This window comes from Xyrauchen texanus, chromosome 43 (genome assembly GCF_025860055.1).
Source record: "Xyrauchen texanus isolate HMW12.3.18 chromosome 43, RBS_HiC_50CHRs, whole genome shotgun sequence".
NCBI lineage: Eukaryota > Metazoa > Chordata > Actinopteri > Cypriniformes > Catostomidae > Xyrauchen > Xyrauchen texanus.
The window spans coordinates 27,829,545-27,847,431 of NC_068318.1; the positions used below are offsets into that span (position 1 = coordinate 27,829,545).

Genomic DNA, 17,887 nt, shown 5'->3' on the forward strand with positions numbered 1-17,887 from the left:
CACATTCTTGATGCATAAGCCTGCTGAATTTATTAGGCAGTTCTGTGGATCGAAGCTCAATGCATCGAAGTTGCATTGAGCAAATTAAGTAAATAATACAAATATTGAACTTTGTGTTTTATGGGTGGGGGGAGGGGGTGTCATCCAAAAAGGTTGAGAACCACTGTTATAAACTTTACAGGTATAATAAATAAAAACAATATACTTTCTATGCAAAGTTTCTAAGTTAGAAAGTCACTGAAATACAGATTTACATTGACACAGATAGCTGGCAATTATTTAAATAACGGCCGATACCCTGTATGTTGACTGACATTATAAATCTAAATTGTTATGTTGTTTTAAAAAGACCGTTGTCACAATGAAAACTCCAATCTAGAATGTTTATGCTTAATTTTAAATGTACATTAGAAAAGAACAGTTAAAGGGATAATTCATCCAAAAATTAAGATTCTCTCATCATTTACTCACACTTATGCCATCCCAGATGCGCATGTTAATGAACGGCCTCTTTTCTTTTCACCCATAATAAAGCTTAAGTTACATGACCGTTATTGGTGCTTCATTTTAAATCATGGAGAGGCTATATATGGGAGAATCAAACATCCGCTGCTAATTGCTAAGATTGCTAATTATTGCTTTGTTGTAACTTGTTTCAAGTGTACTGCATCTATAGCCAACATTTGGCAAGCAATAATTTTGACAAACTTTGCTAGTTGAATTTTAATGAAAAGTATTTCATATTGCTGCGCTGCTCAGCATGAACCACTAGAGGGTGCGTCTCTCTCTCTGGAGGGGTTTATGAATATACACACAAATTGTTTGATATACAATGAGTACTTTTTTAGATAAACATGATAATTTATAGATAACTTTCTAGATCAGTGGTTCTAAACCTTTTTTTGATGAACGCCACCTACTTCCTCCCCATTTCAGATGAACCACGTATAATTGTGAACCAAATTATATATAGTCCAAGTCTAGATAAACATTTTAATTTAAAGAGGAACTTGATGATAGATTATATTATGACTGATAAACGCCCCCATTTGTAACCTAACAGCATCCCTCTCTAATAATTTTCTCTCAGCACACCCTGGCATCCTTTGAACACCCCAGTTGAGAACCCCTGGTTTATAATATCAGTAGTCATATCAGTTATCTGCCACAAAATAAATGAATTAATGAATTTAAATGATCAACTATCAGTATCTGCCAAAATATCAGTGCATCACTTTTATTTGATAAATCGAATTATTCCAAATCATCCAAATGCAATGGAGAACTTGTTAGAGCCCAAGCACTGAAAGTGCAGAGGCCCTATTTTTCTTCTAAGGATTATTAGGGCCCAAGCACTGAAAGCGCTCCCTTTAAAATGGGTGTGTAAAACAGCCTCTATAGCACCCACATTTTCACCAACAGTCACCAAAATTGGTACACACATATATATATTATATATTAGTTCTCAGCAAACAGGTCAACTTCCATAAATATAGTGATTAGGTCATGAGACTGTCACCACATTTAGACAACATTATGCCAAGACATTAAATGGCAAAAAATGGGAAACAGGAAGTGTTGCATATCTTCTGTGTGCAATGTGTGATTTAGATCAAAATTGAGATGCATGTTTAATCTTGGGGGCTAATCACATCGATTTGACTATTTTGGGTCACTGTCATAGCGCCACCACCTGGCAGCAGGAAGTGTGGATCTTAAAACAGTCTTTAAAATAGTCCTCTTATATTTACCCAAATTGCTTAAAAATTGTTTAGAAAAATGTCAAATGCCAAATGCATTTGTCCACCTTGCATTGTTTTCCAAAAGCCACCAGGTGGAAATGGACCAGTTACACTTGGGCCCGAAATCGCTGCTTGCAGCTATATTTTGTGGTTTGTTCCTGTATTTTAGTGGCGCTCACTGACTTGCCAACATTAGCTGCATTTAAAGTGGCTCTTTTCATCAAGCCGTTGGTTTCCACACAGAACCGGGCTTCAGCTTCAACAGGAAAAGCTCATGACTGACAGTTGCTCTCCGAGTTCCCATGGATACTATTGTGACCTCACTGATAACACTACTCCCTCCATTCACTGCCTACTTAAAGAACTGGTTCATAGGTCAGCCATACAGAGACCAGGGGTTCCCATGGCAATGTGGCCCATTTGGGGACAGAAACAGAGACAGAGTTTTGCATTGACAACCAACAAGTACAGAGAAAGGTTGCAGAAGATCAAGAACTACCTTTGGGAAACACCTTCAGATTCTAATAAAAAATGCAAGGTGTGCAAAATAAAATAAACTTTGTATGAATATAAAAAGGAATATATAAAAGAAAATTTGAAATATACTTTAAAATATGCATTGGAATTAAAGTTTTTTACTATTTCAACAGAAATGCACAGACAAATCCTTGACAACAGAAGGAATAAGAGCGTTATTGTGGTGCAAGACAAAAGAGTAGGTCAAAATAAAACCAAATGTGTAATTACGACCACGAAAAAGTAATAAGCTGTCTGATAGGAGTACTGTTTTTCTGCAAAGGAGAAACACAGCCACCCTCCTTAAAGTCAATTACAAGTCAGTTATGCGGTTGCCAGTATTTCGGTATCTGGTTACACTGAAAACTGAAGTCTAAACTATACCCAGTTTTATGACGAACAGCCTGGGCTTGTTAAGCCACGAGGGGTAACAAAGACTTGCTTTAACCCAAAAAGTGCCTACTCTACCTGAAATACATTTGAAAATATTGAACAAATCAAACTTTTGATCATTACTGAAATTTGCATTAGTATAATCTGTTTCACATTTTGCATTAGTGGTCATATGACACATGAAATGCTGAAAGGAAACATTTATTTCAATGAAAATTTGAGGCCCAATAACAACAGTCTTAAAGACAGACGAAGATAAAAAGAGAAACAGTCCGAACCTCCTTTTCTCAAATGCTGAGTGTATAATGAAGACAAAGAGCTTATTGTGTTCACCCAATAGACTACCCCCCCCACACACACACAAAATCAGACTTCACCCCCTCCCCACCGAAAAACAAGTTTTAAACTGCCATCAATGGAGCAAATAAAAAAATAATTTTTTTGACAAGCCTCCCTCCATCTGGTGTCCTAACGTAAGACACAACAAATAAACAGGCTTTTTTTTTTATAACCTTTAAGCTGCAAAAGTTAAACTTGAGTCAAAGCAGAGAGGCCTAGCTTGCATTTGGCAGCTGAGGAAATCGCATAAAAAAATTCAGCAACAATTAAATAGAGCAGCCTTTAGCGAAATTGCACTAAATTACTATGTTATCTGATTTAGGTTTTCATCAATCTTTCGACTATTTACAAATGTTCCTTATTGTCCAATGACAGTCTAGGGGTGGGGTGGGGGTCATGTCTGAGACGTGACTAAACGTACCTGCGACATTTAGGTCACAATGGCGAGCGATAGCCCTCTGCACTACCTAATTTCAAAAACTTTCTGCCTTGTCAAACCAGTTCCCTCCTGCAAACAATTAGTCCCGGACCACGTACCGCTGGAGTGTGTGCACATACGTGCATGTGTGTGTGTGCGTCTGGAAGTGCAGGAGGTAAAGGAGTGAAAGCTGGAGAGGGAAAGAAAGGGGGAGCGGGAAAGAGTGCAGAAAGTGGAAGGGGGCTTGGAGTGCAATTATACTGGGAATTTATGGACTGAGAAACAATTTATAAATCACAGTGCATGGGCTAATACAATCCAGATTTCACTGCTCGCAGCTGTAACTGGCTCTAAATACACAGCATGTTTGTGCGGTTTTCACGAGGTTGGGTCTAGGAGCCGGGCGACTGGGGTTGGGGGGGAAAGCACAATCGACACTGGCCACGACCAACTGTGGGAGTCTCTCAGAGAGCAAGATGCAATGCTAGGAATTGTTTACAATTGCAGACGAAAGTATAAAACCTAAACAACGTAATAACGACGTCTCCGTCCCCGGGCGGATGGCCGCAGCTGCTCCTGGGTTGGCTGATAGTGGCGAGGACTCCACAACATCCCTCACATCCCTCCCCCTTCCCTGACTTCGGCACCAGTGTAACAATGGAAAGGAGGAGGTGGGAACCGGACAAACAATCAAAATAATGTTTAATGAGAAATGAAAACACAAACAGACAAACCGCAGCTGCATGTGGCTCTCTCTCTCCTGAACTGCCGCTTCTTGCCGCATTTATCCCACTAATCGGCTGATTAGCCTGATTGGGGGCAGGGCATGCGTAGTCACAGCCCTGCCCTACTGCACATCACACAAATATATATAAAAAAAAATATGCGTTCACCTAAGCAGCAGCATATAAAATATTTAGACTTGCTTTTAGAGAATAGATCTCGAGTATAATTACAATTCGTCTTTACTGCGCTAGCAAAAGTGTAAACAAGTGAAAATATACACTTATATACAAATTACACTTATATTTAAGATACATTCTCTTAAAGCAATTCTAAATATTTTATATGTGAATGTCAACGTGGTTCATCTGAAATGGGGATGAAGTAGGGGGGCGTTCATCAAAAAAAGGTTTAGAACCACTGATCTAGAAAGTTATCTAGAAATCAATATCTAAATGGTAAACAAGACAAAAACACTTGATAACAATAGGATTTCTTTGCAGTGAATTTCTTTAATGAATTAAACTTTTTCTTGAGTTCTTTTGACAAATTTACAGTATAGGAAATCCAATATGGGGTACAAGTTTTGGTTGATGACACTTTCAGAAAAGTTAGAGGATGTAACCTATAGAAAGGTGATAACTTTCAATACATTTATAGAAAACGAAAAAAGTAGTACAAGGTTTGGTTGAAAACTAACATCAATAAAGGTAGGAGACATAACCGCTGGAAAATTGACAACTTTTAACGAGTACATAAGAAACCCCAAAAGGAGTCTTTTTATAGACAACAATGTCACCAAAAGTAGGGAACGTAACTGTCAGGAAACTGACTATTTCTGATGAGACACCGCCAGCACAGTTGGGAAGGTAGCCAATAGAAAGATGATAACTTTCGACAAATTTAAAGGAATCGCAAAATGTAGTACATGTTTGGTTATCAACAAAGGTAAAACAAAACGGTAGGAGACATAACCATTGTGAAACACAAATTTATAAGAAATCCAAGATGGAGTACGAGATTTGGTTGACGACAACAGCAGCAAAGTTAGGGGACGAGTTTATAAGAAACCCAAATAGAGAACAACATCAACGAAAGTAAGGGATGTGACTTTCGATGAAACAATATCAGCACAGTTTGGGGATGTAACCTTCAGAAAGGCGAGTAGTTTTGATACGTTTTTAGGAATCGCAAAACAGAGTACAAATTTTGGTTGACAACAACTTAAGCAATGTTAGCAAATGTAACCACTAGACCACTATTTTGGGATGTGCAAATCTATGCCTTGTATATTAGGCTGGTTTCAGGACCACCTGACCCGATCGGACAAGTTTCTTGTGGGCATTAATATTAGATGTGTTCTTGCATAAAACACAGCTACAAAAATTGCAACAGAATGTAACAGAATAGGTGCCTCAAAAACAGTTTTTTAAAGTTGCATTATTTTTACTTGAAAAGGGATTTTAAAAAATGCAGTGTTTGTCAAGAAAGCTCACAAATCATCACTAGTCAACAATCGTGACCCATCCCTACTGGCAATGTGACAACTTTCTGCATGTTTTTAAGATACCCCAAAAGTATTTAGTCCAGAAAAGAGGGGAGAAACAAATTGGAAAAACCCTTTCCTGTTCAGTCCATCACAATGAGGTTCTCATCTGGAGAAATGAGGAAAGCTATGGGGGTTTTCATCAGCCTTGAACTGTGCCTCTGGGTCCAAACTGCATCTGTGTGTGGGGAGGGGCAGCTCATGCCCTGACCGACAAGACCAAGCTGGATAAGACATACGCTCTCACGTAAAACAGAGGTATGCACAAAACAGAAGTGTGCACACAAAAGCTTGTGGCCCAATGCGAGCACGTCGTGTGACAATGGAATTACTCTCAAACTTGCGGTCAGGGCTGTAGAGTCGTAGTACTGCTGCGTCTGTGGCGGACCCCCTAACGCCACACAATGTGCATTCCCCTCCAATCACTCAGCTGCTCTTTTGTGTCAGCGGTTATGTCACTTCCACTCCAAGCAATCTGAATGTGCTAGACTGTGGCGGCCAGTAATTGTCTGCAGCCAAAGAACTGGAGCTGGGTTCTTTTTGTTTCATTCTTTTTTTAATTAATCATTACGCCATGTAGTGTCGATTTTTCAGAGAAAGTGAGTGGCAGGGTGTGTAAGACAGGTGAGACTGGCATCCACCGTTTATAGGTTGCATGATGTCTGACAGATCCTAATGGAGAGTTTAGAAAGCCGATAGAGAGGGAGAGCGGCCAGTTCTGTAGCGCGACGACGACCCCCCTGCTGGAATCTGGGAACTTTGGTGCCCACTCAACTGTGAGTCACGTCAACAGGCTGTGAACCTTGTCCTCTGACCCCTTACTGAAACAATGTTAGGATGTATCTCACTGTCAAACACATGGAAAAAATGCCAAAAAGGACATATTTTCATTTAGTGGCCTATATAAATGTACAATTCCTACAATCAAGGCAATAACCCCCAAAGACATTGAAGGGGACAGGTTTGACCAAATATTCAGATTGGTGGTCGATCAATTTTGAGAAGGGTTTTTAAGTTACGATTCTTAAACTTTTACTTAGTCCTCCCCTCCTGAATATATTCAGTTAACCATATCCATTTATCCTTGCCCACAATTCCCCAATGCCATAATGCAAAGCAGTGTGAATAAGATTCCCAGACGAACAACAAATCCAGCATTTTGACAACCATAAGCCTGGTTTAATGAATGCCAATTCTGGCTTTAAACATTTGTCAACCGTCTACTTTGTTTGCAAGAAATTTCTTGAATTCGCCATTGAATACGTGCATTTGGAATTGCTGATGTCTTAGGGATTAGGACTGTGCTGCTGCAAAGTGAAGTGTTTTGTGGATCTACCGTGTAGTTCTCAGTCGCCACCCTCTAGGTCTTTGTTCAGCTTTTCAGAGCCATCCTGAACAAGAGAAAGGCCTCTATTCATAAAAGCTCCCATACACTCCCTGCCGCCACGGCCAAGAGTCACTATAGAACATCCCTCATTTCACATGAGATTCTGGGCCTGCCTGCCCACCCCCAAGCCCCTGCCCACAAAGAGCTTCTCCACCAATGACTCCTCAAGCGAGAGAAAGGCAAATATACTGAAGCAGGGTGAGACCTTGATTGTCATTTTAAAAATATTGAATTTTGGTCAATGAAGTGACACTCATTATTTTGTCCTGATCTATTATGTTATTTAAAAATTGCAATTCACACAAAACAATTACTTGAATAAACCTCTTCTATGATGAACACGATTCAAAGTCAGTTCAAAGTAATTTTTATATTTTTTTTCTTTCTGGTGCTTAAAAATAAATAATGTCATATGGTGTAACCATCCAGAGAGATCTGTCTCAATAAAAGCTAAAATTCTGGAAAAAAGAAATGTTGGCATGAGTAGTAGGATCATATTTTATTATTATTTCTTAAACAAGCAGTGAAACTATTTGTTTTAAAATATTAATATTTGAAAAAAACTAAAATCAGTTGGTGTAACCAACATGTTGGTTGCCATTTTGTCAAATAAAAATAAATAAATAAATAAAAAGACTCCTTTAGACACTCAAGACTGTAAAATAAAACAATTATACATTTTACCTTGAAAAATATTTTAAATTAATGCTTAAATTCATTTGCATGTCATATATATATATACAGTAAATGTTTTTCAAAAATGTATTTAACTAAATTAGACAAAGATTACATTTCGATGAACTTGACACTTGTGTTTTTGCACTGGATCTTTAAAACATTTCTCATTTGTATAATTTTGAACAACCTTATTTGTCAATGACCCATTTAAAACGTTTTTGGAGGTTGCAGGTAGTTACTGTCATTTATCAGGTTTTAAAAGTGAGGTACCTAATTTCTGCACCACTAACAGCAAAATGTTAGTTTTACCATTGCAAAACTAACAAAACATTTTCCCTAAATTTGCCCACCTCCTATTGTTGGATCAAAGCGGTAGTCCCGCCCCAAACTTAGGCCATTGGTTGAGTCAATATTGCTGTGTCTGGACACTCCAAAATTAGAAAAACCCTGAAAGCTCCACAGTGTTTACACTTTTCATGGAAATCAACTCACAAAGGTCATATAGATAATCATCTCTGCACATTAGTCTGGGATATAATATAACAAAAAAACATTACCTTTAAGTTTTAAAATATGCATCCCATGAGTTAAAACAGATGTGAATGGAAAAGGACAGCAGTAATTAAAAGCAAACCACAATAACAATCCACAACTAAAGGCGACTTCTCAAAAATAACCAATCAACATGAAGAATTAGCTAAAAGCACATCTCACCCTACAAGAAAATCCTGTTGATGTCAAATCTCTGCATGGCATGAAGCTGGGCTCGGGCTCAACAGAGCCATGGGAGACTGTGAAGGGTTGCGATGAGTAAACGCGTTAATCGCAGCGCTCACGTGTTCCAATAAACCCAACAGGACATGTACTTATGGTTGCATGCCTACTTTCTCACCCACCTGGCACCCTCATCCCCCCACAGCTTCCTTTATATTTTCCAATAATGCTATGCCCCTAACTGCCCCCGTCTGCACCCGCACCAGCCCTTCCTCCCCCTCCGAGGCCCCAGGAAGCTCTGACTGCGAGGTAATAACTGAAAACAGCTGTTAAAAATACCTTAAACTTTATCCCTGGCACAATCAAGTTTTATTAGCATGGAGTGATGCATGAAGTCAGTACACAGCTCCGAGTAAGAGCTCGCTGTTACTTATGAAGGGAAAGAGGGTGGAACCACATTCACTGCAGGACATGCAACCGAACATGAAGTGTGTATTGATGAAGACTGCCAGCACAATCTTATCAATGGAGAATGAGGTCAGCGGCTTACACTCACTAAACCAACATAGAAACACAAGCAAGGCTCCAGTAGGTTCTGTCTAGAGTCAGGCTGCACAAATAATCGAATAAATAATTGCGATTACAATTACAGTTGCCAAAATTAACTAATCGTGAAGTGTCAATTATGGGAATTCATGTACAGTACTGTAGGTCTACTCATGTTGTGTAAATTTTCCATTTCATTTTTGATTTAATGTGTTTTTGCAGTGGTTAAGCATCGTAAGCAATGACAGACAAGTCTGTTTTAGCTTCTGTATATAATTTATCCCAAATTTGAATACTAGCTTTGCTTTTTATGCTTCTAAGACCAGTGTTTTTTCAGATAAAATGGCTATAAAGTAATTCAAAGACAGTTCTTGGCTTGTTTTGGAAGTGTAAACAAAATTAATATGGCATGCAGCTTATCCACACCAAGAAAAAAAAAAAAATAGTTGGCTCAACCATAATGTAAAAAAACTTCTACTCAGAAATGTACATAACATTTTTACCGTGAATTAATTTTCATTAATACATACAACACAAAATATAAATTTTACATAAAATAAATGAATAATCATGAGTTCCTTGAACTTCTATAGCCTACAATCCCATAAAATTAAGATTTTAAGTACTACTAACTCAAACAATAAAGTACAGAACTGAGGTTATGGGGAATACCCCATAAACCCTTGTGCTTGAAAAATGTGAGCATGTTTTGCTGGGTTAAAACGGAGCTTAATGGAGCATTTTATTAGTCGTAATTAAGAAATCATAGCGATTTTAGCCATTAGTTTAGTATTATTGGTATTTGACTGTAAATAGCCATTTCTTGTAAAGTCACCATTATGGTGCTAAGTGTTCCATAAGTGGTCAGCATTATGTGTGCAAAAAAATATACATATAGGCTATATTTTAAGTAAATCCAACACATTTTATTTTCAGTGCACCAAAAATAAGTATTTTAAATGTAAAATAATCGCAATTACAATATTGTGGAAACTACTCAATTATGCTTTAGAACTTGTGGTTGACCAATAAGGATTTTTCAATGGCCAATGCCGATACCAATATCTAGAGATCAAGCTGGCCAACATAATACAAATTTTGTTAATAAATTTAGCCTATATATATATATATATATATAACATACAATTAAAGATGAGGTGTACACAAAATTGTGAATGGCCAAATTGTCTAATTGGTCTAATTTATTGGCCTATCTCTACTTAGGAATCTTGAAACCTGATTCACAGCTTGGAGATTAACAAACATTTTGATGACATGCAAAACTCGAGTTATTGGCAAAGTGTTTCCACTGCAGCCATTGACTGTCTGTCTGCATAAAAACAACTGGAGAATCTCTTATCCCTGAAGATCTGCTTCATTATTACTTCTACAACAACATAAAGCACAGATGATTTACGAAACACAGCTATGATTCCGTTACACAAAATCACAAACTGATTATAACCACAGTGCAGTGACTTGCTATCTACACAATACTGTAAACACCAGGCCATACAAAGATAATTGGCCAAAGAGATAAAGCAACCATTGCAAAATACTGCAAATTTTAATTGATTCCATGCAACCAGCACAGGACATGATAGGATCAACAGGAAAGAGATTTGTGCCATGAATCTGGCCTTGGAAATAGCTCCCTACATTCTTTTATCAACTTCCTGTAGCGATTCTTCAGTCATTGCAGTTCACCCTCAAATACAACTGAATAAAAACTCTGAAAATTAGGTATTTTTAGAAGGGATGTGCAAAACTACATACTTACTAAATTACTAATTCAAATTTGACTAGTCAGTGAGTTGCCTGAAAGAACTGAAATGGAAAACATTAAAAGCACAACTTTTCCTGAAAGGGTTTTAACCATGCAAACTGTCTACCAGCTAAAGCACAGCATGCTGTTAGCATGCTAATTAAAGTACCATTTAAAAATATAAAAACTACAAAATGTGTTTGGAAAAAATGTAGGTAAACTGGTCTACATTTCAAATCGAATAATTCAAGGCTATTCAACTCCAGTGCAGATTTGAATTCCAACCATAATCAATCAAACTTGCAGATATTTTTCAAGTAAAATGCAATTATATTTATTAGCTTGATCAGGTGTATTTGATTAGGGTTGCAGCTAAACTCTGCAGGACATTAACCCTCCAGAACCGGAGCTGAATACCCCTGGACTAGTCTGTTGTTGGACGGCTAGTCGACCAGTCAACGACGTCTTGTCTGAAAAATCTCCTGTTACAAGGAACATTTTGGAGGAATAAATACAGAAGCCAAGTTCATGTGGGAATCCAGAAGGGAAATAATGGTTGGGAAGCTTTAAGGAACTTTCTGGTTTCAATCTAACTGAATAATTTGGTTACCAGGGAGGGTCTATGGTGGAACGGCTCCAATGTTATAAGCGTTTTTAAAGACTGTGCGCATCATTACCTCATGAAGCATTAGTAACATTAAAAGGGCAAAATACGAGTAATTCCTGGCCCACTAACAAGACACTGCATTCATAGCACAAACATCTTCACCACAGATAAAGAGAAGGGCAGAGGAAGACAATTTCTACATGAATTTGAATCGGTTTAGACTGCTCTTACAGAAAAAAATAAATCATCCTTCCATTTAACTTAACAAATAACTTGGGATAAAATTGTAAAGCTGTGTTTATTCTGTCATTTGAGCAAACATTCGTACACCGGTTTTCAGGTTTCCTGGACAGTATTGCACTACAGGAATGTTGCCTTAACTTCAAGACCTGGACAATGTCCCCTCTGTAGCTCAAGACAGGGAGGTGGTATGGGGGTGCCTGGTTTCTCTCCATCTATCCCCCACCCCATCTCTGAGTGCTGAGTGTGTGGAAAAGGATTGGTCTGTTGACAGGGCCGCTCTACTGAGCACTGTTTGTTTATGTAAAATGAGGCCCTCTCGTACGCAGGACAATTCCTCTGTTTACTTTATATTGTCTCGTTGGTCTTAAAATACCATCATAGAGGAGAGAGTTTAAAGACTGGAAAGACAAAGAGGAAGAAAATGCCAGTCAAATAAGGGTGGACGTGCTCTGACAGCACAGCTACGCAATCGAGGGCTTGCCACTTACTCGCTAGAGTGACTTTGTCCAATAAGAGTCCTTAAGTTTAATTAATATTGCGGCACCCATCAAAGTGGTTTCACAAGCAAGGAGTTTTATCACTACAAAGCTTTTAGTTTAATAGTTGAAATGTTCGTTGTTTGTGGTATTTGCGTTTCCCTGGTTAGAGGCTAGTTTATGCTAGATGAGCACAACATGCTACTGCGCTAGGCTAGGAGAAGTGTTATAAAAATATATATATTTAAAAGGCGAAAGTGTATTTCTTATGTTCAAATATTTTCTGCTAACACAGCTTAATATGGAGAGGCAATTAAAAGTAAGCCATTTGTAGGTTTTTTTTGTCAGAAAAGTAAAAACACTACAGCTATGTGGCACTACCAAACATTGCATCCCAACTAGCTTGACACAGCGACATTGTCACATCCAATGGCGAGGGTTTAGGGAAGGAACTATCTGTTTTTAGACCAATGGAAGACAGGAAAGTGTTCAGGAAACCTGTTTGAAAAAATGTATCATTGCAATTCCGCTAATCATGGTATTTTTGCTTGTGCTGCTAGTGGTGAACAAATTACACACTCCACCCTTAACATCTAACAAAAAAGTAGCACACATCTGCATAACTATATATCACTATCACATCAAGGGAACTGAGCAAGTAAATCAAACTAAATTGGTTTTACCAGGCTAACAACAATGCATTGACAAATTGACAAAAAACACAATGGACTTTTACCCTGACTAAAGGGTGTTTACACTCACTAATTAAATCAATTAAGATCACATTATTGAATTAGGAAGTGAGAATCACCAAACAAAGAGCAATCTTGATTAAATCAAACAATTGGGGAGGTTCCAAACAACAAAAGTGCTGAATTAGCATTAGCTAAACGAGGACACTGTGGAGAATTTAGCAACTCTCAACTACAAATTAAAGGATTATTTCAACCAAAAAAGAAAATTTGCTGATAATTTACTTGCCATCCAAGATGTATCGGAGTTACTTTCTTAATTAAAATAGAATTTAAGACTTTTAGGATTTAATTTCAGGCCTCCTCCTTTAAACAATGCAAGCGAATGTACTCCATTTTTTGATGGTCCAAAATGCATATTTAGGGTGCATCAAAATTATTCACAAGAGAAGTAAAGTTCTACTGAACACAAACCATTGAATATTTTGAGAAACAAAACAATACTTACATACTTTTTAACTACAAATATTTGTTTACGTACATGTCTGTTTGAGTAGTCAGGAATCGCCTGACAATTGTTTACATTGTTTTTTTCATTACTTGGAAATAATTTATTTTATATTGTTTTGAAATTGTTTTGGAATGTTTTGGTTTGTGAACAGGGATTGGTCTGTGCTCTGTGCAAGTTTCTATTGTAAACAATGACGCGCCTCCTCCTCCACGTGACGCGTGACCTTACCAACAAGCTTACGTCATCCCTCTCTTGAGCTCACGTCACAGAGATGAAACAAACATTTGTAGTTAAAAAGTATGTAAGTATTGTTTTTTTTCTCAAAATTATCAATCGTTTGCGTACAGAAGAACTTTATTTGTCAGCTGGAGTTGCGTGGAATATGCTCTCTAATCACCCTCATGCCATCCCAGATGAAGAACATCTCAGAAGACTATCTCAGCTCTGGAGGTCATCACAATGCAAGTGAATGGTGATCAATACGTTGAGGCTCCAAAAAGCACAAAATGGCAGCATAAAAGTAATCCATACAATTGTGTGGTTTAATCGATGTCTTCTGAAGCAATCCAATTGGTTTTGGATGAGAACAGACCAAAATACAACTCCTATTTCATTGTACATCTTGCCATTGAAGTCTCTAGGAGCGATCTTGATGTCAAGCTCGATTACACTTCCTAGAGCTTCATGCATGCACAGAGCTAGGATGTGTAATCAAGATTGATGTAATGAAGGAGACTACTGATGTCAAGACTTATAGTGAAAAAGGAGTTATATTTTCATCTGTTCTAATCCAAAACTGACTGGATTGTTTCAGAAGGCATGGAGTAAACCACTGGAGTCGTATGGATTACTTTTATGCTAACTTTGTGCTTTTTGGAGTTTCAAAGTTTTGGTCACTGTTCACTTAAATAGTATGGACCTACAGAGCCAAGATATTCTTCTACAAATCTTCATTTTATTTTCTTCTTTCATTTTTGGGTGAACTATTCTTTTTAACAAGTCAAACCATGTTGAAGCCTAGTAACTTGGTTATGTGCTCGCTAAAAACAACAACAAAACTATAAAGTTCTTTTAAATGCTTGTTAGAGAGTAGCTAACACAAACTTCTCTACAAGAGCTGCCTTTTGTGTTTTTCCATCAAACAAACTGAAGCTGTGCGAAAATAAACTCCTTCGAAAATCTCTGCATAGCAGGTTGTGTTTATGTTCTTTATTCAGTGCCAACAGTTACTGTAAACAGTTTTCTGCTTTGGTTCAGTATCATTGTATGTATTTTTCCTCATAGACAGAGTAGCACATCACAAACATTTGTGCAACTATACACTGAGGACAACTTGGTTTTATCTGTTGCCTTCAGGCTTACACACACACACACACACACACACACACACACACACACACACACACACACACACACACAGCCAGAAGTCAGATGCTGTTATCCACCTTATCTATTAGAATCACAGTTGCTCTTTGTTACATCTGTTAAAGGTAACCTGTTTAATTCTCTGTGTATAATGCTATTTGACGAGTTGACAAAGCCATTGTGGTGCAAACAAGCAAACCTAATACCACATCTAATATCCATGTGTATGACCTACAGATTCATGCATTCTCACAAGTTAGCAGCACAATGGACACAATGAAGAAATGTTTATCGCCACAGGCTCGCTAAAATTTTTCCACAATGACATGCTGGCCTGTGATCGCACGCCTCATCACTTACACATTGTCACAGTGGCTTTACTGAGCAACAGGCAAACAAGGCAAAAAACGCATGGCTCCTTCCCTAGATATCCTTCGATGGAGCTAAATGAAGTAAAGCAAACATATGCAGCAATTTGGCTGTGATTCACACACAACTCTGTGGGGGCTTGCTGCTCAGGTAGCCAAACTGCCCCCCCCCCCAGGTGAAGATGTTTTTAAGATAATGGGCATCCAGTGGAGACTCTAGACAAGGCCGTCACGCACATACTAATGATAACAATAGTTGCCTAACAGCTCTCTAATTGTTTCGCTGATGGGGAAGAACTTGCATTTTGAGAACAGAATAATTCTAAAGTGGTTTCCACAACCTACAAAACAAATCACAAAGTCTGTTATGACATAAGCCCAATAAAACATTGCACATAAAACACACAACCTAAACCCTCCTGCTTTCGATATCAGTGATTCATATGCACACACAGTCGTAAATTCAATAGACTAACTCAGCAACATTGTATCACACAACAAAGGGGTAAAGGAACATTCCTGACACCATAAGCTGGATGAATCCTATCTGCCTGGGCTTGCCTCCAGTTATGATAATACAAAATTAATAGTGCAGACATCTCTCAAGGGTTGCTCTGTGAAAAGTCCTTTGCCATGCCATTGGGGGTGGCATACAAATAAAGACTCCTTTTGTGCATGGGTGGTGAGCCAGAGTAAATGACTTATTGTGCAATGCATTAGAATAGCCTCCTAATACATGCATGTTCAAGAGTCATGTGGGAACAGGGGAAACCATGGTAAATTTTTGTAAGGCACAGCAACAGAGTAAACGTGAACAAAGCACTTGCAGTGCTCAAGGAAAAGACCAATATTAGAAGTAAAATGTAATTACGAGAAAACAAAGAAACCGCTTGGCCTTGAGAGGCCATTTGAAGGGAATATGGCGCACTGGATTGCAACTTTTTAGCGCGTGGCCTGATACAATGTGACAGTGGCATAAGTGTAGAGCGCATTGTGACGTCATAAAGGCGATAAGTGGCGCATGAAGTGAAATGTCACGTACCGTTCGTGTGCTGGGAGATAGAGACCCGTTCGAGAGGTATGGATTTGTGAGATCTGGGATCATTAGAAACGGATAACCAGCATAAGGGTGTCCCTTGAAAAAGCCTCCATCTTGCTGTCGCCTCAGAGCTTTGGGGACAATAAGACGACAGTGATTAATACATGATTACTGTACATTCACAAATGACTCATAATATGCATTGGAATAAGTCTAGAACCCAAAATATAAGTGGATTGTACCTTCCGCAAAGTACTCCCGCTGTTTCTCGTAACTTTCTAGGTCGAGTCTGGGATGGGGACGCCTGTCTGTTGTCTTGCATTGATAAATGAAGGTTCACAGTTTAGTTTTAGGACTTCAAATACACTTAAATGCATGCATTAGAAGCCAAATTCACTAAAATCCAAGCAAAACACAGAATGGTCCCCTAATGTGTATGGTTCCCATTTCGTTAGTTGTTTGGAAACCAAATCCTAACGTTTCAGGGACATAGTTTAAAGTAATATATATATATATATATATATCTTACACACACACTCACACTCACAAGCTTAAACTAACGTTCCCCGAACGTTATGTTAACCAATACACAACCCTTAAGCTTACTTCGGAGTCCGATGAACTGCTGTTGTTCTCCGATTCGTTCACTAGTGAAGACTTCACATCGTCCAGATCTCTCTCCGACGACACGTTCTCCGATATTTTCTCCTCTTGATCGCCTTCATCTTTGAAGGAAATCAGTTCATCATTCGCTCCAAGGTCATCACCACCTCCTCCATTTAACTGAGGCATTTTGGCACGCAAATAGCACCACAAAAGTCTGTTTTAAAAACGAAATGGAGGAAACTTTCTTCCGTCAAAGACCGATGTAATCCGCACTCCCCCCCAAATCTTACAAACGTGATTGCTGATGTTAGAAAAAACGAGGCATTCCCAGTTGTCCCATGATCAGATCAGAAAGCTTGTGGGGTTGATCAGATTGCGGTTTTTCGGCGCAGCACTTTTGCGCTTCGTCTGCGCATACACTGCGCTGTTCCTACAAAACCACACTGAAATAACCCATCTAAAACAGTCCACGGGCATCATTTAATATCCACCCGTGTGCTGGGAATCGCCTGTTACTCCTGCAACCATCCAAAGTTTGGCGATACTAAGTTTCAGTCTGTCCAGTTACTTCAGAGTCCCTCTCTACCAAACATTCAAATCTCTCCGCGTCAAGCGCTGCAGTGAGTCAGTCCCATGGTTTTATACGTTTACTACTGTAGTTCTACGTTATCATTTATAATTCGGCTCCAATGATGGACTGCGAATGTGGATAAAAAAACCATTTGTATCCCCAGATGATAGAAGTGGACTGCGGTAGGAGGAAGGAACCATCAGAATGGAGGAGGAGTTTGAGATGTAAACCGACACTCCTTTTACCACTACAAGCCCCTTAAAGGAACAGTCCAACACTTTTGAAAGAATATGGAAAAAGATCTATCAAATAAATCTTATTTCTAATACAGCATTTTAAAGACACTTGACAGCAATTATCTAAATGTAGATTCTAATATGTATCTAGGGTTGGGAGGGTTACTTTTGAAATGTATTCCACTACAGATTGCAAGAATACATGCAGTAAAATGTAATTTGTAACGTATTCTATTAGATTACTCAAAGTCAGTAACTTATATTAAATCCTTTGATTACTTCTTCAAAATACACATGTTAAAAATACATTCTCTGAAAAACCTAAATATCTTATGCAGTGTTGTTTCTAAAACAAGATAAATTAAATTGATCTTGTTTTAATGATTTTTAGATATTTTTACAGGAA

General features: G+C 38.3%; 1 protein-coding gene across 2 annotated transcripts in view; it reads right to left on the minus strand.

Moving 5' to 3' along the window:
• Positions 1-17,425, minus strand: part of LOC127635867 (transcription factor 7-like 1-A) — a 46,084-nt gene extending 28,659 nt beyond the window's left edge. For both annotated transcript variants that reach the window (XM_052116127.1, XM_052116125.1), the window contains exons 1-3: positions 16,675-17,425; positions 16,311-16,383; positions 16,072-16,199 (exon numbers count right to left, since the gene is read on the minus strand). In XM_052116127.1, the coding sequence (XP_051972087.1) occupies positions 16,072-16,199; positions 16,311-16,383; positions 16,675-16,860 (387 nt within the window). In that variant the 5' untranslated portion in view covers positions 16,861-17,425. The remainder of the gene's footprint in view (positions 1-16,071; positions 16,200-16,310; positions 16,384-16,674) is intronic.
• Positions 17,426-17,887: the final 462 nt, after the last annotated feature.